Source organism: Glycine max, chromosome 6, assembly GCF_000004515.6.
Source record: "Glycine max cultivar Williams 82 chromosome 6, Glycine_max_v4.0, whole genome shotgun sequence".
In the NCBI taxonomy this organism is placed as follows: Eukaryota; Viridiplantae; Streptophyta; class Magnoliopsida; order Fabales; family Fabaceae; genus Glycine; species Glycine max.
The window spans coordinates 45,786,616-45,813,262 of record NC_038242.2 but is presented as its reverse complement, the minus strand read 5'-3'; the positions used below and the strand labels follow the sequence as shown (position 1 = coordinate 45,813,262).

The 26,647-nt window shown below is 29.2% G+C and overlaps 1 protein-coding gene and 1 long non-coding RNA gene across 2 annotated transcripts; one reads left to right on the top strand and one right to left on the bottom strand.

Moving 5' to 3' along the window:
• Positions 1-6,818: 6,818 nt before the first annotated feature.
• LOC102662028 (uncharacterized) lies at positions 6,819-8,125 on the bottom strand. The gene is made up of 2 exons (XR_414956.4): positions 7,984-8,125; positions 6,819-7,065 (listed from the first exon to the last, which is right to left on the bottom strand). It is a non-coding gene; the product is annotated as an uncharacterized lncRNA (long non-coding RNA).
• Positions 8,126-13,281: 5,156 nt separating this feature from the next.
• Positions 13,282-22,829, top strand: LOC100796067 (AP-5 complex subunit zeta-1). The gene is made up of 16 exons (XM_003527278.4): positions 13,282-13,570; positions 13,813-13,953; positions 14,047-14,138; positions 15,154-15,250; positions 15,779-15,822; positions 16,513-16,601; positions 17,055-17,146; positions 17,231-17,377; positions 17,696-17,843; positions 18,017-18,093; positions 20,120-20,191; positions 21,493-21,540; positions 21,620-21,747; positions 21,845-21,995; positions 22,074-22,284; positions 22,477-22,829. The coding sequence occupies exons 1-16, from the start codon at positions 13,460-13,462 to the stop codon at positions 22,524-22,526; spliced, it is 1,698 nt and encodes a 565-aa protein (XP_003527326.1). The 5' UTR covers positions 13,282-13,459; the 3' UTR covers positions 22,527-22,829.
• The last annotated feature ends 3,818 nt before the right edge of the window (positions 22,830-26,647 follow it).

The following is a 26,647-nucleotide window of genomic DNA, read 5'->3' as shown; positions in this document are numbered from 1 at the left end:
TAACATAAATGTTAAATATGTTAAAGATTTTTTCTTTACCCATATTATCAATTGTTTGTTATAGTTGTGATGTTTTAACACATTTCTTACTTTTATGTGCCTAATTCAAGACAATATAATCATAAAAATTAAAAATATATTATTTTTTATTTTAATGTTATATTTCACGGCCATTTAATCCTTAATTTCTATTAAATTTTGAATTTTCCAATTAAGTCTTTTAACTAAAAATTAAATACAAAATCATTGGATCACCAAAAGATGCATGTCAAGATTAGAGACTCAATTTTTATATTTATTTTTTAGAAAAGGAAGGGATAAACTAAGAAGAGAGAGATCTATGCCTAAAATATAAAATGTATAAATTAAAAGCATTACACACACACACACACACACACACACACACACATATATATATATATACATATACATATACAAAGAGAGAGAGGTTGGTAGGATGATTGAATTAAGGGTTTTGATATAAGGTAAAGTCATGAGTCTAAAAGTAATTTATTTTTGCATAATAATTTATTTTGAAAAAATTTAAATACTTTCATTTGGAATATTGAGTTCATTGCATCAACACCACATAAACAACATCCCTAGCAAAGAAAGATAATAAGAAACCAAGCAATATATATGTGTGTAGAGACAAAGAGGAGAGAGAGGAAGAGATAAATTACTTAACCTGTGAAGATAAGAGCAAAAGCAAAAATTAGTTCATTGCATCAACACCACATAAACAACATCTCTGGCAAAGCAACTTTGCCTTTGATGTTTGAAGTGAGCTATAATTTGATGTGAAGTCATGAATTTATACAAACAAAATCATCATTTGAAGCATAATTTCAATAACAATTTGCCTTATTAATTTATATATATATATATATATATATAATTGTTTTGATAAGAGATCTTTTTTTGAAATGGCAAAAAATATTGTTGTCGTCTAATGTCAAATCTTTTATGATATAAAGTAACATACGTAAGCTCAAGTTTTACCCACAAAAAGTTAAAGGACAAAATGGTAATTTCAAATATGAATGTAAAATATTTATAAAATATATTTAATGCTTGTCGGTTGTAAATAAATCCTTTTTTTTTATTCTATAAAGTAGTATACAAAAGTTAAGTTTTTTTCCATAAAGTTAAAGGATGCAATGGTAATTTTGATGTGAACATTAAAATATCTAAAAATATATTTAACATTTGGTTGTTATAAACAAATCATTTAATACATTGTGATCCCAAAAAATTTATTGGACATAATAGTAATTTTGACCGTGAACATAAAAGTATCTAGAAATTATATTTAATACTTGACTGTTATAAAAAAATCCTTTATTACTTAAAGAAATATATGTTTTGAAAAGTTCCTCCACTTCTCCCACCTCCTTTAAGGGGTAAAATAAAATCAAGCTTTAATCATTATTTATTTCTTCAATTAAAATTCAAAGTGCATTTATGAGGATCATGTCTAAAGAAACTAGTTTCCACAACTAAATTACATTGTGTTTATAAGCCTTAAAATTATAATTTGATTTACAATATACAAAACCACAAGAAATATTTATAATTTGATTTACAATATAAGCCTTAAAATTATATTATTAATCTTTTATTATATAAAGAAATATACAAAATCACAAGATTTTTCCCCAAAATAATTTAAATGACTCAATGATAAATTTGCATCTGATCTTCAAAGTATCTAGAAAATGTATTTAATGCTTAACAATTATAAATAAACCCTCTATCTTTTATTATATAAATTAGTTTACCCAAACTCTTGTTTTCTCCCCAAAAAGTTAAATGACACAAAGGTAATTTCAATTGTCAACATTAATATATATATATATATATATATATATATATATATATATATATATATATATATATATATATATATATATTTAATGATTGGCTGTTAAAAATAAATAATCATTTATTACTCCAATTAATATACATCTGAAAAAAAATATTTTTCCTTTAAGGGATAAAATAGTCATATATATATATATATATATATATATATATATATATATTTAAATGATCATGTTTTAATCATCATTTATTTCATTTGATTATTTATAATTTTTATAATATTAATATACATAAGCTCAAGATTCTCCCCTCCCCCCAAGAGTTAAAGCCCACAATGTTAGTTTTGAATGTGAACATTTAAATATCTAGAAACTGTATTTAATATTTTACTACTACAAATAAATCATTTATCATTTACCATAGAGATTAATTGGGAAACACCGTGAAATAAACAACACAACCAATTAAAATAATTCATTATGCCACATTAGATTTTAATTAAAAATGATTTTAGAAAAACCTAAAAAAGAATGAAGAGCAATTAGAGCATGCTTGTACCATGTTTCTTTGCCTTTGTCTTGACACCCACGAACATAATTTTCCTGGTTTCCATTTTCCAAATGTTAATGTTTAGAATTTGATATTTGCTTTTGTGTTTCATATTTATTACATTTCTCAATGTTTGGTATCTTGAAAACTTTTTATTTCCTTCTCTTTTAATGGGTTGAATTTAGGTGTGGCCTCTTCTATGCTACTTGCATCAAAATAGGCACTTCAAATTAATATTTGGCTAATGCAAAATCATTTCTCACAATAGGATTAAACTTTTCAAATTGAATTGATTTTGTTAGTTCTTATCCACTCATATGCATCATTGTTAGATCTTACCCACTTATTATTATTAAATAATTTTATACAAATAAAATTAATTTTTCATAAATTTTTACTTTATAAATATTGTTTTATTATCACTAAAATAGTTTTATGCAAAGAATTTACATAATAATTTTTAATTTATAAATATATTTTTTCATTTAATGATATAATTATTGCTCAAAAATTAAAAAAAAAAGGTTTTTATTGGAAAACATTTAATTTAAAAGGAATGTTTAAGATAAAAAAAATTAACAAACTACTTCTACTTATTATTATTTTGAGCTCTTATTTCTAACTTTAATTTGTACGTAACTTTTAAGTCAATATTAAACTAGGCCAAACATACCTTAATAATTTGTATTAATTTTCTAGTTATAATAACCAATTTTTTTTCTAAAAAAAATACTGAAATCTTTTAAAATATATTAATAAGGAGGAAATGAAATGATATGACATAATAAACCATACAAACTACAACCAAATCAATAGGACAAGGTAGTACCTAAGTGGGTACTTAAATGATCTGCTTGACCCGTTGCCATTAAACTTTCAACACCAACTTCAAAAATTCCATATATTCAAAACATAATTGTCAAAAAGACATTAAACATCCATTAGTCTAAATGAGTCTATATAGAAGCAAAATGCAAAGCCTTTAATTAAATAACAAAATACAAGTAGCAAAATAATTATAATTGGTAACACATGAGTAATGCATTATAACATACACTAAGCAGAAGAAAAAAATAAATCAGGGAAATAATTTTTTAGCCTGTGTTGAAGCACGCAAACGCTATCCTTAGAGAGAAAACACATCCACTGCACGGGTAAGAAATTCTGATTGCGCTTCTCTCCCAAGATACGACAATTTCAGTCACATCTCTAGATAGCATAATAGTAACATTAGAAATTTCAGTCACTTCTGAATTAACAACTAAGAATCTACAAGTAATATTATGTAAAAAATATCCAACAAAATACAATTAACATTTTTTTTCTCAATTTTCCTTTTTTTATTAATAAGGATATTAACCTTTACTAGACACCCCCACACTTTAAGATATTTCAGATTTGGTTCTTTTTTTCTCCATAGCTCATAAAGATTTTTTTTAATTTTTTTTTATAAGGTACTCTATTAAAAATACGACATGTAGCATATAAAGTTTTACCAAAGTATTTATTTTATTGTTTTTGTGTGTTATATTTTCACAGACTTATCTTTTATCAATGAGTTATATATAAAGAGACAATCAGTCAACATGTAGCAGCAAAATACTTGCAGTAATAATAATAACGTTAAACAATAGAAATTAAAAAATCAAACAACAAATGTCCTGATTTTAAAAACTTGTGTTCACAGGATCATTTGACCAAGTAAAAGATAACTTCCTAAGGTAGGAATGAAAGTAATGAGATATTTTTAGTTTTTCACATAAACTAATTCTAAAAGCATTTTATCTTAAACACAAATAGAATTGACAGAAAATATTTTTCAACAATCTCATACTAATTTAAAATTTTAGGAAATAAAATAATATAATAAAAGCATTTTTAATGGAACATAATGCATAGCATTTTCACCTGTAATTTTTTTTAGGCTAATAAAAAAAAGAACAAAATCATATTCATGATAAACATTTTGATAAGATAGGATGCTACAACAGAAAAGACTATGCAAGAAGAAAATGAAATCAATTTTTCTCTCTAAGACTGTTAGAAAATAAAATAAAAATGAGAAATAAATAAGAAGCAAAATGCAAAGCCTTTAATTAAACAACAAAATAACAATAGCAAAATAACTATAATTAGCAACACATGAATAATGCATTATAACATACAATAAGCAGAAGAAAAAAATAAATCAGGGAAAGAATTATTTTGCCTGGGTTGAAGTGCGCAAACGCTATCCTTAGACGGGTAAGAAATTCTGACTGCGCTCCTCTCCCAAGATACGACAACCCGTTGGTTCCGATCGTGTGCAGCGAAAGGATCCCCGAATCTTATGAGCACCAATGCTCTTATTCTCAAGGAAAAAATTTATGAGAGAAGAAATAGAAAATTTTGGGAGAAAGGGATGAGAGTGTAGCTCTGTGTATTTTTAGAAAAGAGGACATAAATATATATAGACATTTATGTAACAACAAAATATGACCGTTGGAAATATGACCATTGGAAATCAACCTACAGTTGTCACAAAAAACGTAACAAACTAGTTGACTCATTAAAACAAAATCTTAAGAACATCTAAAATAATATTTTATTTTATAAAATAGAATTAATATATATTTATAAATTTTAAATTAAAACACAAATATTTACCAACAAAAACTACATTAAACATTCATTAGTCTAAATGAGTCTATATATAGAACGATACACACTTACAAAACGGGGTGAGATTGTTAATCTGACACTTGTAAAAACTTCCTGCAACATAAAACGAAAATGCAGAATAGAGGAAATGTTAATGCTTATAGAATTGCGGTAATACAATAAACACATAGAAACTAAAAAATAAGGCTCTTTATAGTACATAGAACAACATTATTCTATTTTCAAAATAGAACATGACCCTTACCTATTCACGTTAGCTTGTTGTATAACCTTCAACAACCTTTGTACAACGGATAATCAAATTCCAGGATCCTATTTAGGTTGTCGAGCATCCAATTGGAATCAAGAAATGAGATTGAAAGTAAACTATCAGGAAGCTAGGCACAAATGTTGAAACGGAAACACAACAACTAATATCTGGTTGAGATTTTTGCTATGAAGTGCATAATAAAGATAGTTGGCTCAAGTCAACTCGTAGCTCTGGAAGCTGGTGAGAAGAAAACTGTAACTTTTGAAATTGGAATTTGAAATAAATCGTGAAATGAAGGAACAAAGCAGATGAGGAAGCTCAACAAGGGTAAATGCTGTCGAGGCTCGACGATGTGACCTCCCAGGTCTGTAGCCTAGTGCCATCGTAGCCTAACCTATTGATTTCAAAATGAAATTTGAACAAAAAACGCAAAATGATGGAGCAAAGATGAAGGGGAACAAAGGCGAGGCAGGAAGCAAGCGGAGAAATAAATTAATTTCAAAAATTGGAGGAGATGACAGGTAGAAGAACTAGTTGTTCTTTTATTACTAAAGATAGATTAAAGTTAAATAGTTGTGAAACACATCTGATTTTTCACTTCTCAAATTCTCACTTGTATAATTTTTTGATCTCTCTCCTTGTATGATTTGTCTAGGGTGTTACATATCCACCAACTTCTGTCCACTTTGTCCTCAAATCATATCATATTAGAAGAGATTTGCTCTGATATAATTTGTATCATCTTTGATTTTTGACTTCTCAATGACTTTGACACATGTCATGCTTATAATCCTTCCCATGATGGTGGATTCATTTGGTGGGATGTCACCATTTAGATATTATCTAAGTTTGATCCTTAACAGAATTAATTACTAATCAAATTTTATTTACTTTCCAATGAAATTCTAGAGGATTTTTTTGTCTAAGAGGACTCCAAATGGTTAAGATAAAAATTCAGGTTCGCTTGAACTGTTCCCCCTCAGGAGTTTTACCATTCAGGAATATTTTTTTATTTATTTTTTCACATGGGTAGTTTTCAAATTATTTTTGAAAAGGGGGTAAGTCGTAACAAGTGTTACGACTTCTAATTAGAAGTCGTATCACCTGTTACAACTTATTATTTTTTTTACTTCTTTTAATTAAAATATGATGTGGCACAATGACTCATTTTAATTGGTTGTCTTTGTAAAGTTTCTGTAGGCTGATAGTCTGTCAACTTTAATCTCTTTATTATATAAAGTAGTATATGCACGGTCGAGTTTTCCACACAATAAAAAGAGATAAGGAACACAATGATAATTTTGATGGAGAAGAGTAAAATATCTAACAAACACATTTAATGTGTGGCTGTTATAAATAAATCTTTTATCGCTTAAAGAAATATCCATTGGAAAAAGAATATCCCCCCAAAACTCATGTTCATTTAAGGGATAAAATACTTATACATTTATTTCTAAAAAAAAATAAATCACTCATTAATCCTCATTTAATTTGTCAATTAAAATTTATTGTCCATTTATGATAATGTATAACATTGGCCATAAATATATTAACCTTTTTTATTATCTTTTGTATTCAAATTGGAACAATTGATATATCATTCTAAGGAGAACAACCATATATGCAAATACATTTGTAAGGATTTCTGCCCATGCAATGTCCAATTCCTTGATATTGTTGAATGCAATTAACCCGACATTTTGTGAGGTCACAATTATTAGGATCCAACACTTTCAAACATTTGTCATCTGTCATCATTGCTCCACTTGTCCTTGAAATAACTATGTAAATACAAATACAATGTTAAAAAGACAAATTCTCATAAAAAAATCATATAACTGTTAGTTCTGATTTATATATATATATATATATATATATATATATATATATATATATATATATATATATATTAAAACAATCAAATTTAGTTAGGTAGTTATATTTTTATTTTTAACGTATTTCATTGACTTTGTTCTTGTCAACAATGCTAAATAATAACATAAATGTTAAATATGTTAAATATTTTTTCTTTACCTATAGTATCAATTGTTTGTTATAGTTGTTATGTTTTTAACACATTTCTTATTTTTCTGTTCCTAATTCAAGACAATATTATCAAATAAATTCAAAATATATTATATTTTTTATTTTAATGTTATATTTCACTGCCATTTAATCTTTAATTTCTATTAAATTTTGAATTTTCCAATTAAGTCTTTTAACTAAAAATTAAATGCAAAATCATTGGATTACCAAAGATGTATGACAAGATTAGAGATTCAATTTTTATGTTTATTTTTAAAAAAAGGAAGGGATAAACTAAAAGCATTATAAAATGTATAAATTAAAAGCATTATATATATATATATATATATATATATATATATATATATATATATATATATATATATATAAAGAGAGAGAGAGAGAGAGAGAGAGGTGGGTAGGATGATTGAATTAAGGGTTTTGATATAAGGTAAAAGTCATGAGTCTAAAAGTAATTTATTTTGATTTTGCAAAATGAACAAATCATCTGAAATAATTTATTTTCGAAAAACTTAAATACTTTCATTTGGAATATTGAGTTCATTGCATCAACACCACATAAACAACATCCCTGGCAAAGACAAATAATAAGAAACCAAGCAATATATGTGTAGAGACAAAGAGGAGAGAGAGGAAGAGATAAATTACTAAACCTATAAAGATAAGAGCAAAAGCAAAAATGATTGTGAAAGAAATCTTAATCATCTTTAAATCAACAATGTCAATAGCAACTTTGCCTTTGATGTTTGAAGTGAGCTATAATTTGATGTGAAGTCATGAATTTATACAAACAAAATCATCATTTGAAGCATAATTTCAATAACAATTTGCCTTATTAATTTATATATATATATATATATATATATATATATATATATATATATATATATATATATAATTTTTTTGATAAGAGATCTTTTTTTGAAGTGGCAAAAAATATTGTTATCGTCTAATGTCAAATCTTTTATGATATAAAGTAGCATACGTAAGCTCAAGTTTTACCCACAAAAAGTTAAAGGACAAAATGGTAATTTCAAATATGAATGTAAAATATTAAGAAAATATATTTAATGCTTGTCGGTTATAAATAAATCCTTTTTTTATTCTATAAAGTAGTATACAAAAGTTAAGTTTTTTTCCATAAAGTTAGAGGATGTAATGGTAATTTTGATGTGAACATTAAAATATCTAAAAATATATTTAACATTTGGCTTTTATAAACAAATCATTTAATACATTGTGATCCCAAAAAAATTATAGGACATAATGGTAATTTTGACCATGAACATAAAAATATCTAGAAATTATATTTAATACTTGACTGTTATGAATAAATCCTTTATTACTTAAAGGAATATACGTTTTCAAAAGTTCCTCCACTTCTCCCACCTCCTTTAAGGGGTAAAATAAAATCAAGCTTTAATCATTATTTATTTCTTCAATTAAATTTCAAAGTGCATTTATGAGGATCATGTCTAAAGAAACTAGTTTCTACAACTAAATTACATTGTGTTTATAAGCCTTAAAATTATAATTTGATTTACAATATCCTAATATTATTAATATTTTATTATATAAAGAAATATACAAAAGCACAAGGTTTTCCCTAAAAAAAAGTTAAATGACACAATGATAATTTTGCATGTGATCTTCAAAATATCTAGAAAATGTATTTAATGCTTAACAATTATAAATAAACTCTCTATCTTTTATTATATAAATTAGTATACCCAAATTCTTGTTTTCTTCCCCAAAAGTTAAATGACACAAAGGTAATTTCAATATATATATATATATATATATATATATATATATATATATATATATATATATTGAAAAATAAATAATCATTTATTACTTCAATCATTATACATATGGAAAAAATGTTGTTCCTTTAAGGGATAAAATAGTCATATAAATATATATATATATATATATATATATATATATATATATTTAAAAAATTATGTTTTAATCATCATCTATTTCATTTAATTATTTATAATCTTTATAATATTAATATACATAAGCTCAAGATTCTCCCCTCCCCCTAGGAGTGAAAACACACAATGTTAGTTTTGAATGTGAACATCTAAATATCTAGAAAATATATTCAATATTTTACTACTACAAATAAATTCTTTATCTTTTACCATTGAGATTAATGGAAAAACACCGTCACTATGAAACAAACAACACAACCAATTAAAATGAGTAAGCCACATTAGATTTTAATTAAAAATGATTTTAGAAAAACCTAATAAAGAACCAAGAGCAATTAGAGCATGCTTGCACCACGTTTCTTTGCCTTTGTCTTGACACCGAGGAACATAATTTTCCTAGTTTCCATTTTTCAAATGTTAATGTTTTGAATTTGATATTTGCTTGTGTTTCATATATATTACATTTCTCAATTTTTGGTATCTTGAAAAATTTTTATTTCCTTCTCTTTTAATGGGTTAAATTTAGGCGTGGCCAATTCCATATTACTTGCAACAAAATAGGTACTTCAAATTAATATTTGGCTAATGCAAAATCATTTCTCACAATAGGATTAAACTTTACAAATTGAATTGATTTTGTTAGATCTTATCCACTCATATGCATCATTGTTTGATCTTACCCACTTATTATTATTAAATAATTTCATACAAATAAAATTAATTTTCCATAAATTTTTACTTTATAAATATAGTTTTTATTATCACTGAAATAGTTTTATGTAAAAAATTTACATAATAATTTTTAATTTATAAATATATTTTTTCATTTGATGATATAATTATTGCTAAAAAAATTTAAAAAATAAAGTTTTTATTGGACAACATTTAATTTAAAAGGAACATTTAAGATAAAAAAATTAACAAACAACTTCTACTTATTATTATTTTAAGCTCTTATTTCTAACTTTAATTTGTAAGTAACTATTAAGTCAATATTAAACTAGGCCAAATATACCTTAATAATTTCTATTAATTTTCAAGTTATAATAACCAATTTTTTTCTAAAAAAAATACTGAAATATTTTAAAATATATTAATAAGGAGGAAATGAAATGATATGACATAATAAACCATACAAACTACAATCAAATCAATAGGACAAGGTATTACCCAAGTGAGTACTTAAAGGATCTGCCTGAAATCTATACCAGTTGTCATTAAACTTTCAACACCAACTACAAAAATTCCATATATTCAAAACGTAATTGTCAAAAAGACATTAAACATTCATTAGTCTAAATGAGTCTATATATAGAACGATACACACTTACGAAGCGGGGTGAGATTGTTAATCTGACACTTGTAAAAACTTCCTGCAACATAAAACGAAAATGCAGAATAGAGCAAATGTTAATGCATATAGAATTGCGGTAATACAATAAACACATAGAAACTAAAAAATAAGGCTCTTTATAGTACATAGAACAACATTATTCTATCTTCAAAATAGAACATGACCCTTACCAATTCACGTTAGCTTGTTGTATAACCTTCAACAACCTTTGTACAACGGATAATCAAAATCCAAGATCCTGTTTAGGTTGTCGAGCATCCAACTGGAATCAAGAAATGAGATTAAAAGAAAACTATCAGGAAGCTAGGCACAAATGTTGAAACGGAAACACCACAACTAGTATCTGGTTGAGATTTTTGCTATGAAGTGCATAATGAAGATAGTTGGCTCAGGTAAACTCGTAGCTTTGGAAGCTAGTGAGAAGAAAATTATAACTTTCGAACTTGGAATTTGAAATAAACCCTGAAATGGAGGAACAAAGCAGATGAGGAAGCTCAGCATGGGTAAATGCAGTCGAGGTTCGACAATGTGACCTCCCAGGTTTGCAACCTAGCATCATCGTAGCCTAACCTATTGATTTCAAAATGAAATTTGAACAAAAAACGCGAAATGGTGGAGCAAAGATGAAGAGGAACAAAGGCAAGACAGGAAGTAAGCGGAGAAACAAAATAATTCCAAAAATTGGAGATGACACGTAGAAGAAGTGGTTGTTCTTTTATTACTAAAGATAGATTAAAGTTAAATAGTTGTGTAACACATTTGATTTTTTACTTCTCAAATTCTCACTTGTATAATTTTTGGATCTCTCTCCTTGTATGATTTATTTAGGGTGTTACTTACCCACCAACTTCTGTCCAGTTTGTCCTCAAATTATATCATACTAGAAGAGATTTGATTTGATATAATTTGTAACATCTTTGATTTTTGACTTCTCAACGACTTTTACACGTGTCCTACTTATGAATCCCTCCCATGATGGTGGATTCATTTGGTGGGATGTTACAATTTAGATATTATCTAAATTCGATCCTTAATAGAAATAATTATTAAACAAATTTTATTTACTTTCCAATGAAATTCTAGAGGATTTTTTGTCTAAGAGGACTCCAAATGGTTAAGATAAAAATAAAATAAAAATATATTCAATACACTAAAATGCAGCAATTACACTGATAAGTGTCATTAAATCAGGGCAAAAAAATGGGCTATTATTTCAGGTTCGCTTGCACCGTTCCCACTTGAGAGTTTTACCATTCACGAATATTTTTATTTTTTATTTTTTGACATGGGTAGTTTTCAAATTATTTTTGAAAAGGGGGTAAGTCGTAACAAGTGTTACGACTTCTAAGTAAGAAGTCGTAACACCTGTTATGACTTATTATTATTTTTACTTCTTTTAACTAAGTCGTAAAATTTTTTTCAGCTTCATTTACTTTTTTATTTTATTTACGTCCTTAAAGTTGTATATATTTTTATAACTTATAATTTCAAAGCCGTCAATTTTGTTATATTTTTATCTTTTTAAGACTTTGAAGTTGTATTTTTTTTACATTTGAAGTTTTAGATTTTAGATTTTTTTTATTTACTTGAATTTTCTGTTTTGTTTTGTTTTCAATTTTTAAAAAAATTATAAATAATTTTATTTATTTAATTATTAAATGAAATTTTTTACTTTTACTTGTTATTAGTTTTATTTAATATCTTGTATATATTTATTATATGGTTTTATTTAGTATGTTATATATTTTTTAAATATTTTTTTATTTAAAATATTTTATATAATTTTAAATATTGTTTTTATTTAATATATTTTATATATTTACAATTCATATAATTTTTAAATAATGTTGTTGAATTTATTTTGTTTTGTAAATGAAATAAAAAATTAATATAATGATATTTACTATGTTTTTGAATATTTATTTTAAATACTTAAATTTTAAAAAACTAAAATTTTAAAATATTGTTTTATTAATATTAGCTTATAATTTATGAAATAATATTATTTATTTTGTATAAAAGAACTTACTATTTATAACATCTAATAATTTAGTAACAAAAATAGTTGTTAAATTAAAAACAACAAGATACATTAATATAAAATAAACAATACAACTTAAAGAAAAATATAAAAAATAAATATTATATTAACTATCTACTTGTTTGTATCCATAGTTACTAGGATTAGGTTAAATATACAAAATTTTAAAATATGCAAGATATTAAATTTTAAATATATAAAATATATTAAATAAAATATTATTGAAAGATATATTAAATATTTAAAATAAAAAATATGAATAAAATATATAAGATTAAATAAAGTAATATAAAAAATATATACAAGATATTAAATAAAACTAATAAAAATAAAATTAAAAATATTTATTTCATAATTAAATAAATAAAATCATTTGAAATTAAAAAAAAATAAAAAATGAAGAAAATACAAGTAAATAAAAAACTTTAAATGTAATAAAAATACAGCTACTTAAAAAAAAAAAAACTTACAAATTTAAAATCACAAGTTAAAAACATATACAACATTAAAATTATAAATAAAATAAAAAAGTATATAAAAAATTTTGTGACTTCAGTTTAAAATAATAAAGTAAATAAATAAGGCATAAGAAGTGCTTAGGCCTCTTATTCTTAAAAATAATTTAAAACCGACCGCATAGGAAAAATTGGAAAGAAAAAAAATCCAGAGTGGTAAAACTCCCTTCCCACCACTCCCATCAAGTTTTTTCCGAGAATGGAAGAATAACATAGACGTGTAGCTCTTCCTCCTCCCACTCCATAGTGTTGCTACTCCTTCAATTCCCAAAAGCAATGTCAGAGCGAGACATAGCTTGGGATTTCCATCTCCGTAAGCTCTCTGCTAGCGGCAGAGACTCCAACACCGCCAACGATCCTGCTTCCGATTCATCTCTTCTTCCTTCGGTAACTCTCTCTCTCCATTCCCCTCAACAAATTCTTACAATTTCATTCAATTATACTTTTTTTTTTATTGACAAATGTTAATTGTTAGAATGTTAGTTTTTTTTTAATAAGGAAATCGAACCTGTCGATTTTTCTCTCTTTGTTTCTCCCTTCACCATCCAACCCACCTTATAACTCCAATACTCTATTTGTTATTATTTTTTATTTTTATTTTTATTATTATTGTTGTTAATTTTGATTAGGTGAAGAAGCTTCATGAAATATGCAAGAACGAGTACTCCGAGGACTTGGTAGCTAGGGTTTATCCATCCATTAACAAGATTTTCCAGCGCGCTGTCGCTTCCCTCTCTCAATCTCGAACCTCCAATGGCCTTCTTTTACTCGTATGCTTTTTTTTAATTGATAATTTTTTTTATCGTAATACTTTCTTTGTCTTCGATTTGATTCGAATTAATGTTTGCTTATTTGTTTCTCAGGAAATTCTTCAGTTTTACCTGGACTTTGGGGAGGTTGTTCTTCATGATGCGGATCCTAGTCTCAGGACATTTTTTCGTTTGTGCTTGAGCAGGTACTAATAATTAGAGTTTAATTTCTATGCATTGTAAGTGTAAATATGTTTTTCACCAATAACCAATTAAAAATCATCATTGATATGACTTTTAAGATTGTTAGTGTAAAAGTTAACAAATCTACATATATGTTGGTTGTGATTGATGACAACGTAAAAATTCAGTGCCTAGACTATTTTTTCATAATATATTATATATTTTGACAAATGTAATGTCAAGTGACTTTGGCGTGGCGTGAAAAGTTAATTTTGGCTGTATAATTATATGTAGATGTCCCAGATTAAATTTAAGTAAAATTATTTTTGATCATTTATGTATAATTGGATGATAAAGATTAGTTGCTTATTTTCTAAAGATTCTTTTAATGGTTATTCTGTTCTAGCTTTGCTTGTTCTCTTATTTATCTTCTAGTCTTTACCCTATCTTAATGACATAGAGAGGAAGAAGATAGGTGTAAAGTTTAGGGGCACCGATGTTTTGGTATACAATCAAAGGTTAAGTTAATGGTTAAAATTTAAATGAAAAGGATTTTTAGGAATTAATGTTACTGGCATAACTTTTTTATTTTATTCTGTTTGGTAATCTCTTCTCTACTCCGCGAAAAGTAAAAAAATTTCTCATGCTTTTCTCTCCCAACTCCCAGTTTCAAGTTTGCATTTTCTTCAAGTGGTTGACGATGGATGATAGAGCAGAATTTTGACGGAAGAAATATAGTATCATAGTAATGTCATTAGTAGCAAATAGGAAGTAACAAACAGTTCTTCTTCATCATTGTTGATTCCTTGTCCCTCCTTTACTGAGAGGCAAGAGTAGGAGAGATGTGAGCAAGATGGTAGGAAGTCTTGATGATTTGTATGCATTTGTTGAGCTTGAGAGAGGACGGGAAACTTACCTATTCAGTCTCAATCAGAGTATTGCTTACTCTGCTAAAATTGGGTTTAAAGTCTGTTTATTGAAATGCAATGTTACAAAAACGGGGTTTATCATTCTTCAAAATTATTTGTCTTGTTGCAGGGAATTTGCTGATCCTGTTGTTGCAGAAGCAACGCTTGAATTTCTCATCATCAACAAGAAGAAGCTTCTAACTTCCTTCCCTAACTTATTGCCTCAGGTGTAACCCAAGTTCTGCTGCACCTTTTACTTTTAAAAATGTTGCATGCAATAAAATTAGGAAGTTTAATAATTAGCATGAGAAAATGTTTGCTCAATAAGTTTTTTGTTTAGTTGGGTTTTTTAGGTATTAATTAAGGTCTTCAGGATGACACCTAAATAAAAATGTCATTGAATTATCTTGGCTTTGATTCGGGTCCTAACAGTCATATGTTCCCCTTTGGAAGTTCTGAACTTTTATAGTCTAACCTGAAGCATGAGATCATGATCTATGAAGCACCGACACTGACACGAATACCGGACACGGACACGTGGACACCTGTCAAACACATCAAACTCAACTTGAACACGGGCGTCGGTGTCGTGTCAAACACTAGACACGACAAGGTACTGGAGTGTCCGTGCTTCATAGATCATGATAACCTCTTCATTCATAAGCTTGTTCCCTTTTGGGCTTTGGAGTTTGCTTTATCCCAGTAATAACAGTATGTTTCTATCTGATATCATCTATAATTATTCTTTTTGGCAGTTTTTTCCATTGTTGTTAAAGTTGGTTGCTTGGAATGGTGAAAGGTATGTACCATTTTTTCTTCCCTTTTTTATTTGGTCCAGTTTTTTTTTTTTTTTGGGGGGGGGGGGGGGGGGGGGGGGGGGGTTAAAAAAGGAAAAAATTTTTTCTGCCCAATTTGGAACCATTCAAAAACACCATTGGGGGACCCGGTCCCCTTTTTGGGGTTTCCAAAAATTAAAAGGGAAAGTTCAGGGGAAGGATTTTTTCTAAAATTTTTACCCTAAAAGGGGAAAAGAATTGGGTTCAAAAGAACCATAAAATTTTAAACCCCCCCCTTGTTATAAGGGTAGTAAATATTGAAAAGGGAATCTGTTTAGTTACCTGATGCAAGAATTTTGAAGATTGAGCATTGTCTATGACTCTTATGTCTAATGGAATCAAATATAATTTGTTTTCAGGGTCACAATTTTTTTCCTCTTCTACTTGACATTACTGTGCCGTGTAACTGTTTCTTCATGGAAGTCTTTGTCATTTTTGGGGACATTCTGTGTGCCCTTGGTCCTTGGACCATTTTTGGCAACTAATTTACTGGTTTTTGGTTAAAATAGATAAGCCTGATTTTTGTGGCAATGTGTTGTCTATGTGACACTTTGGTGCATGTGGTTGGAGTGTAATTCTCATATTTTTTTTTTGTAGTAATGTACCTAAACTACAGGGGATATTGACTAACTATTTTTTGTATACTCTTGCAGATTAGAGAAACTATTTTTGAAAGCCTTTCCGGGCTTGATGTCACCTGGGTCATTTATTTCCTTATTTCCATCTTTAGTAGACTTGCCAAGTACGTGCAAATATATGACCATCACCTTTTATGTCTTGTTTACCTTTTATTTCAGTAGAAAAATTAATATTTACAATTACCATTGTTTGTCCATTTAATTTTTTTCACTCTTCTGATTTTGCTTTTATATGAACAACATAATTCAGTTTATAATCAAGATAGGTGAAAAAGTTGACTGTGCTCTATTTACATGTTTAACTTTTATTCCTTTTAGGCACATTTGCCATTGTAATATTCATAATTAGTCTATGTGGGCCGCTTCCCCAATGTTAAAACGTAAAATAGAAAAGGATGAAGCATGACCCTTCAGTAATTAATAAGAATCACTTAGGAAAAATAGGTAGCTATTGCAGTTGCTCCATATCAGCTTGAGGATATGCTGAGAATCAGTTTCTTCGTATTTCCCTTGACAAAACCTTATCAATTCAACATTTCTGTGCCCATCTTTGCTAGTTTTGGTAGTAGCATTGGAAAAGGTGGAAAAAAGCTCAGGACCACTAATTGGGAGCAGCATAGCTTCTATTCAGAAAAATACTGCCCCTAAGGTTATCTTTGATACTTTAAATTTGAGTAGAATCTAGCTACTGTTGCGTGTACCCTATGAATGTCTTTGTTTATTTTAAATATAGATGCTACTTGCCCTTATGGATGAGGCATATACTGGTTCAACTATAGAAGATGGTGGAGGAGATTCTGAATCTGAGGATAACAGTGCAATTGATGTAGCTGATCCGTTTTTCCTTGAACTTTTAAAGGATGAAAATGATGGTATCGCTGTATGGTTACCTTTCATCTTTTTTTGTCACTGTTAGTTCAATTTGTTTTGGTTCCTGATACTTTAAACGTCAAAATTCAAGTTGAGCATTTTTTCTCATCCAAATCTTGCTTACCAAGTTATGTCAATATTCACTTGACCAAAATATTGATGATACGTTTGCTTTCACTAATATTGCTTTCTACGCTTTGAAAGGTTAATATTTGATAAAATTTTGTGTTGTTCCAACTCTGATATTATAGCCCCATTACCACTCTAGGGTTTTTGTTCGGTGTTTAGCTTCATTTAGATTCCTAAAGTAAATTCTATCATGTGCCAGGAACGGCCCTGGTCGTCTCCAGTGATGGCTGCGATATTACAAGCTTCGGTCAATAGTCCTTATTCTGATAGGCTGAAGGCAGTACTCAACATGGCTCCTCATCTTCTTGATGTGTACTTCTCCATAGCATTGCATACTGTCAATAATTGTATGTTTTATTCACACAATTTCTATGCTTGTTTGCTTTGGGATTATTCTATATTCTTTAATATTGAGAATTTTGTCATTAGAATTCTGTGCTCTTAAGGAGATATGTTGATGAATTGGCTGTTTACAGTTTTCTCTCTCTCTCTTTTATTTTTTTTTTAAATTCATTTTCAGCTTTGATTTGTGCATTGATTCCCCTGCTTATGTCAAGATTTGCAACAATATTTCCGGACAAAATATTTTCCTATGAGGTATTGATTATCTTCTCATGTCATTACAAGTTAGAATTGCTTTTGAGAACTGACATTTCAAAACACATGCAGTTGTGCTTATTGGCTTATGTAGAACTAACATTTACTATTTGAAGCTCTCCGTTTCAGCTATAGTAATCTAGCCCAAAGGAATGAAATTCAGTGACATTTTTTATTCTGTCTGAGGTTCCAGCAAAATTCATTAAGTATTAAGGTGTTATAGTATTTAGCAAATCCTTTATTATTCTCATGATTATTATAACTGTTGAAATTATAGGATTTTAGGCATGGAGGGTGTAGAGAATAGAGACTATACACTTTGAAATTGATGTTTGCTTGATATGAGATCATATGTTAAAAGAAACAAATCACTTACCTTTATTTATACTAAACTAGATTCATAATCCTAAATTAAGGAAACAAATCATGTAAGAAATACTATGGAAACCAATCCTAAGAGAGACTCAAACTATTCAAAGGTGTAATTATTTATGATATTACATGATATCCTCTTGATATTCTAACACTTTTCCCCTCCTCAAGCTAAAGCTTACTAAACTCTAAGCCTGTTGCAAATGAACCCTTTAAAAAGAAAAAAAAAATCAAAACAATATAATATGGGTTCCACTAAACATGGCTAGAAAGGAAACTATGGGACATTAGAGATGTCAAAGAGATGAGCTTTGTTCAATAGACAACTCAGCAAGATGTTTAGAACAATTATCAGCCTAAAGAGCCAGTTAGAATATTGTTTGATCAAGGAAGGGGAGACTTCACTGGAATGATCATCAGTATAAATTTCCTGGCAAGTAATTATAACACAATAAGAGCTAGAACTTCTCCAAGTTCATCAACAATTGCATTTGGAAGCTTCAAATAGCAGAATACTTCCAAATTTGTAACTAAGGCTGATGTGCATCACAACTGTTAGATTAATATGTGTTTCTTTTGTATATGTTTTATTATCTTTCTTATTTTGCACTCTTTCTCTGCTGTACAAGGGGTGCAGTCTGCACCCTATCTTGTCATGTACTTGTTTCTTGTATATATATATATATACAATAATCTCCGCTGAGTAAGACAAGTTGAGTTGTCCAAAATGTAGTTCATAGTCTTAACTCAACCATGGAGAGTTCCTTGCCCAAAATGTTCATTTGTGAGACAGGAGGAATTACCTTCATTACTGTTCACAATGGGAGACTGGTATGAATAGCTGCCAATTAAGCACTAATTTGATCACTGTATCACTCATTTTTAAGAAGTCACTATAACATTAGTGAAAAGAGAGAAGCATCACAAACATTGGATGGTTTGGGTTACCAAGTAAATCTACATGTAGCAGATAAAAGGAAGCACTAGAATAGGGGTAGGGATAGATCTGGTAGGGCATATGGGACATAGGCCTATGCTAGAGCACCTCCGGGACAAAGACTAGTGTTACCAGACAGACTACACCTAGGATAGAGACTATCCATGGAAAGTTAGTACCGATGAAGCCACTCTAAGGTAAGATAGGGCTGAACAGATTCAATCTTTAAAGACAGGTTAGAATAGAACCAACCTTCAGAAAGGCATGGTAAATTAATGCCAATATGTTGAAATATGGGTTGAAACAGCACCAATCTGCAGGCAGCTAAAACATAGCCCAGTTACAGAATGATAGGCTGAACTGAAACTGAGTCAATTTGCATAAAAGAAGCTAGAATAATAACAACAACACTTGGCACAAGAGCTTGAAACAAACAACTCTATAGGTAAAACTCACATAGGAGAGATTAGGAGCAAACCATGGGCTCTGATACAATGTTGATATTATAATGTTTAAGGTAAGGATATGGGTAAATGAGATATTAAATAATCTGAAATTGATAACAAGTATTGGATGTTTTACAAAATATAAAGCATTAACCTTTATTTATGCTTTATCTTGCATTTTTTATAAACTCCTCCTTTCAATTTTTGTTGTGAATCAAGTTAGTGTTCCATACTCATTACTCTGTATTCAAAGTTCTGCTCTGTTTTTCAGGTTCGCAAGCGACTTTTGGAGTTTATGCTCTCTACATTTCAGTGTTCACCAAATTTCATTGCCCTTTTAAAGGTATCCTTTTGTCAATATACTACCTTTTATTTATGATTTTACACCAAATGTTGTTTGTAACACCCCGACGAATCACACTGGAAAGAAAGGGATTCAGAGGTTGTGCAAGTATGAAACTATATAGTCGAGGATAACTTAAATAAATTAATTGGTATTATCTATACCAATAAGATGCATTTACTTTTTCAGTAGTCCATCACTTAAGGAACTTCATAGTTAAGCGTGTTTGACTTGAAGTAGTTATGAGATGGATGACCTTCTGAAAGTTTTCTAGAAAACGTGAGTGAGGATAAAACACGTTGAAAAGTCTTGTGTTGGTTTGTGGGGTCAGTCATTGATCCTGAAAGCAGGCAAAACTGATTTTTGAGGTCTCGGAAAGGGTTACTTACGGAGGGTTCTGACCGATAAGGATGTTGAGTGATGTACCACCGTGCAAAGTACCGTACAATGCAAGCCACTGAGAAATCGACAATCAGGGATGTTACATTGTTCAACTTTTATTTCATGATCTATTGCATCTGCTTGATATATCATATTTATGGCATAACAAAGCATTAAGATTGTGAACTGCAAGATTGTGTTATGTGACAACATATTTTATTTCTGGTGTTGGGCTACCTTATGCCCTTGCATTGGTTTATACAATAAATTGATGCTTCTTAAAGCTGCTTTCTTTTTTCTTTGAAATATTGCAGTATTTGTCTTTTGTCCTGTCATTTATAGGATTTGATCTTTTTCTGTCTTTGAAAGCTATGGTCTTACTCTTATGTCAAGAACCAACTCTCCTGAAAGGCTTATGCTGTTGGGTTATGACTGATGCCGGGAACCAACTTTTCCAAAAGCTTAAGCCATTAGGCAAAGGCTCAGAACCAATTTTATATAGCACTTATAGAAAAGAAGTGTTTACTGTGATTGTGTGTAAGATAACACACAAACTATTTAATTTATAATGAAGGAATATAAGTAATAAGGGAAAGAAAGAAATCCCTAAAAATCTGCTATCTAACTATGCACAGTTTCCATATTTACATTAAAGCTAATCATATCTTTAACAACACTCGCCCACATACAAGACCCTTTGGGTTTGAAGGGTTGGTAACGCTCCGCAGTATGCACACCCTATCTTGTGACTTGATTTACTTTTGTTAGAGGAATGGGGACAACAAGGATCAAACTCTTGACCATTATTTATAGAAGCACTAATGCCATGTCAATAACCCATTCTTCTAAGTTCTAAACTCTTTAGTTGTTAAGTAAAGACTCATAATGATTTTATATTTAACACCTTGTGTGAATTGCAGAAACCTATAATGGACAGACTTGGAGAAGCTTATGACAGCCCAGAGAAGGTTAGTCAATAACTATTTTAACTATTTGTGGGAGAGTGATACAACCATCTTGGCTTAAAAATTCATTAATTTTCTTTAGACAGAATTGGCCTTGCAACTATGTTGGGCCATTGGAGAGCATGGTGGAGGTGGTGGATCTCACAAAGATGAAGCCCGTGAGCTTTTTGAGAGTTTAGAACTGCTTCTGTATGAAAACCTTTCCTCAAGGTATGATGTAGTATTAGTATACACCTTGCTTCTTCCAGTTCTGTGAGATTTCTAGATACTTGTTTGATGACTTGATCTACTTTGTTTTACTTGGAAGTCGTGTGGGCATGACTCAGGAGGTATCCGATGAGGATACTTACAGAAGGTCATCACAGTCCAGGCTTTTATGTTTTGTTGTGACAGCCATTGCAAAGCTTGCTACGTATCATCGAGAGTTACTGCCAAGAGCACGTGTGTCCTTGGGCAAGGTATTCTTTGGTGTCACTGGGCAAAGCATAAGAGGTCATCGATGTAATTATCTTTCTAATATAGGATTTTCTTTTCAGGTGGCTCGGTCTCGAATTTCAGATCCTAGAGTATGGAGACGTGCATGTGATTTCCTGGGTTTGATGAAAGACCCTGCTATATGTGCATCCATATTGGGGCCTTCACGTCCTGCACAAGGCACCACACAGAAAGTAGGCAGCATAAACTGGAGTGAAGGTTCAACGAAGATGATTGCACATATTCCGTTTTACATTCTAGGGGAACAAGAAGGTGAGTTTGCTCCCGATGTCACTCATTCATCTGCATTACCTGCACATTTTTGCATTCAGGATTACATTTGGAGAATATAATTATATCATTCCAACTCCATTGCGCATGCACTAGCACATCTGTTGCATTTATTTTTCTCTTTTTCTTAGTGGAAATTTGTTACTTACATTTTAAGTTGCTTACTTGTTACAGGGCCACCTTTTCATGATTTCTCATTCTCAGATATCATTCCAAGCATATGATTGAAGCTGAAATTGTACCAGGTGGTCATCTTGGTAGTTGATATCATTCTGATCTATCCTACATTGTTACTTTCTTAAATCTGTATATTATTAAGCCTTCCGTAAATAAGCAAGTTCACTTTTTAGTTATTTGTCCAGATTTCTGGTTTATTGCTTGGCTTTTAGCATTGAATCCTAAAGATTAGGATTCTACTTGTAGGCGGACAAGTTTGAGTAGATTTGGCTCTTTTCTTGTTGAAACTATGATTTTGTCCGGCCCATTGGAAAATATTTAGACCAATGTAATGTGATTTTCCTGTTAAATTTGGTTATTTAAAAAAGTTACGGTTTCTATTGAGGTTTGTGGAACCCGTCATACTTCAAAATAAGCGATGAGAAAGTGAGCTTGGCTATTTGTGGAATGGTTTTATTTACTTTCCCCCCTATAATGGCTTTGTTTTCAACTCATTAGTAAAATACGGGAACTCTTGAAATATATATCTCATTAATTATTTTCCCAAAAAAATCTTATCAAGAGATGTGAAATTTAATAAGTTGTCAAAATGGAATCAGAGGAAATGTCAAGCTAGGTAAGGGGTTACCTGGAGAAAAGAATTAGCAAGAATAGGATTCTGAAGATAAAGGAGAAATGATACCCCGATTATCCAGTTAGAGGCACCAGAACATTGCAAAATGTTATGCTGGATGCAATGTGACTACATTAGAGCCTACATAGTATTCTAAAGTTGCCAAATCAGAAGCATGGAGAACTGCCACGAAGGTGATCAATATGATTGAGAAAAACAACACTAGGCAGTTCGTAAAAAGACTATATAATCAAAAGGTAATTGGTGTTAAGTGGGTTACAAAACTAAACTCAATTTTGATGGATCTATGAAAAACTCAATTGCTGCTAAAAGGTTGTTTTCGCCTTTTCGGCAACAGGGTGTTGAATTTTCTGGTACATTTGCTCTAGTTGCAAGAAATGAGACGATTATTGCAACCTTGGCAGCCAAGTTGTGGTGGAAAATAACCATTTTTATGTTAAGTCAACATTCTTGAATGGTTTGCTTGAATTAAACATCTATTTTGAACAACCTTAAGAATTTCAGGTTCCAAAAAATGAAAACAAAGTCGATAAGTTCCATAAAGCTTTGTATGGTCTGAAATAGACACCAAGGGTTTGGTATAACATAATTGATGGCTATCTTCTACAAAAAGGTTTTAAGAGGAGTGAGAATGAAGTCATTTTTTGTGAAGTTGTCAAAAAAATGAAGTGCAACTCATTGTTTCTTTATGCGTTGATGATTTGTTGGTGATAAGGAATGAATAAGCTAATTCAAGAATGAAATGGAGAGAATTTGAAAATTGACAGATCTAGGTGAAATTAAATATTTTCTTGGAATGCAGGCTTTTCAATCAAATGCCTAGAATTTTCATTTTTCAAAAGAAATATGCTTTGAAGATATTTAGAAAATTTCTCACGGAGAGATGTATGCTTGTAGCTACACCACTAGTTCGGAATGAAAAGGTATCAAACAATGATGATGATGATGGAGCAAAAGATTTTATTTATAAAAGCATGATGATGGTGTGTATCTTTCAGCTACTAGACAAGAATTAATTGTAAGTTTATTGTCCAGATTTATGCATTCTCCAAGTCAAGTTCATCTTGGTGAAACAAAGAGACTTTTAAGATACATAAAGGGTACAGTAGACTTGGTTTTGAAAAATGAAAGTGGAGAGCTTCTAGTCATAAACGTTTAAGTTCGTACTTCTAGATATAATAGATATAAACATTTTTAACTAAGAACTGTTTGTTAAACTTCTTTCACCCTACATAAGATTTGCAAAAAGGTTTCAAAACACAATTCAATCCCCTACAAATGTTTTCTTCAGTTTTAACCTTCTACCACTAAGCTGGTCCTAATGAATTTATACTAGTGTAATTTAATATATATATATCTTGTGCATAACTAAAATTTATAATAAATAAAGACTTTAAAACATGTAAATTGTATTATATATACTTAAAATTGTAAAAAATAAATATTTTTTAATATATAAATTATATTTTAGATTTATGATAAACAATTTATATTATGATAGAATGTTAATTATTGATAATTTATTTTAGAGGATATTTAAATTCAATAAGCAATAAAGAAATTTTTTAAAAGAAATAAAAGGTTAAGAAAAATTCTTAAAAGCCTCTCTTGTTGAAGAAAAAAATTCTAAAATACTATTGTTGAAGAATATTACTTAAAAATTCCTAAAATTTCCAGTTGAAGAACATTTTTTTTATTGTCAAATGATAACTATGCATTAGGACTATGAAATCTTATGAGAATTGTAAAGATTAAAAAATATACACATGTTTCTTTTAAGTGGTGATGTAATCACTAAATATCTTTTAACCTTGACTATTCATATATAATGTCACAGTTCTAGATGTAAGAATATTATTTTTATATATAATATATATATTTTTTTATAAAAAAACAACAAAAACTAAAATTGATCCATAAATTCTGGACACAGATTGGATTGAAGAAGCCTGGTTTTACCCCTGCCCCTTCTTTTTCTACAATAATAAAGAAGAGTCTTTTCTCTTTGTCAACATCATAAGGCCCTTTCCTGTTTTGAAATGTGATACTGGACATTAGCATTATATTAATGTGATAGAACAAAAAGGGGATCACAGCTAATACCAGACATCATAAAGAATATGCTAGTGTTTTGACGCAATCCTAATTGATCACTTTAAATAGTACATTCCAAGGCTGGTACTATTAGCAATTTAGCATCTTCAACACCACTGATAAATTTATTTCATTCTCAGTTTATTTTCCTTTTATAGATATCAGAAAAGAGAGGTGTGTGTTGAGTGTTCTCCAAGTTATGATCGAGTAGCGGCAGATGCAAGTAAACATGCAATGCAAGCTGTGCTCCATTGGCTGAACATTAGTTTCTATTTATTCGTTATTGTTACCCTTTAACCTCAAATAGGAGGACATGGGGAGAAATTTTCGATGTATGTCGATCTATAAGTTTAAATCATAGCACAACTTCTTAATATATTTGAAAAGACGTTATTGTTATTCATGTTTCTCATATTTATCAACCCGTAGTAAGTTTAAGTGATGTGAATTTGCAAATAAAAAGCTAAATATCATAAATTACTAGTAGCGTACGTGTTTGGACACGTGTAAGAAAGGAAGATTTTCGCGTTAATCCAAACATGCGGTAACTAAGATATGGTTTTTCCAATTAATGTGGCAGGACGTGCCATGCAAATTGAAGAGGTATATATAGGTCATCCAAATTAATGTACTAATTTGGAGATTAATAAGTTTTTCTATATTCCACTAGACCCAAGAACAAACAAATTATATGATATCTGCTGCATTTTGATTTGCTTTTACTATGTTATAATTTTTTTTTTTAAGATTGCATAAGATTTTTACTCAAGTTTGATAAGATCATTATGAGTGATATATATATAATTTTCTCTCTAAATATTTAATAATGTAATTATATATCTATGCTTCAAATTTGAAACTACTATTAAATTAAAATAATTTTGCGCAATTGATTCATACGTTGAAATGGTTAGATTATAATTTATCTGCTAAAACGCGGAAGCACATTTTTTTTTAATGTAATGCCTTGATAATATGCCTTCGGTTGGATACGAATAGATGCATCATGCCTGTAGAAGTGTCAATTTGAATTGGTCTACGTATATTAAAAAAAAAAGGCTAAATCATTTTGTCAAATGTCAATGTCTGATATGATATTTTCAGCTAAAAGAATTTAGTTAAACTTTAAAATTTTATTAATGTTTTTAAAGAAAAGATAGATTGAAAATAAAAAAGTTACACTAGTTAATTCTACCCCGCTTTCTCTTAAGTAATAGAACGAAATCTTTGTTCTGTTATTTTATAAATTACCCAAACACTGTAATAACATTTTTATCTATTTCATTTTCAATCCATCCACTCTATTATATACATCCTCATTTACTCCATTTTTTCTCTATACCACAAATTCAAAGATAACCTAACCTAACCTAACTTCTCAATGCATCAAAACAAAACAAAGAAACAATTAGAGGAGGAGAACCAAAACCGAATTCCGTG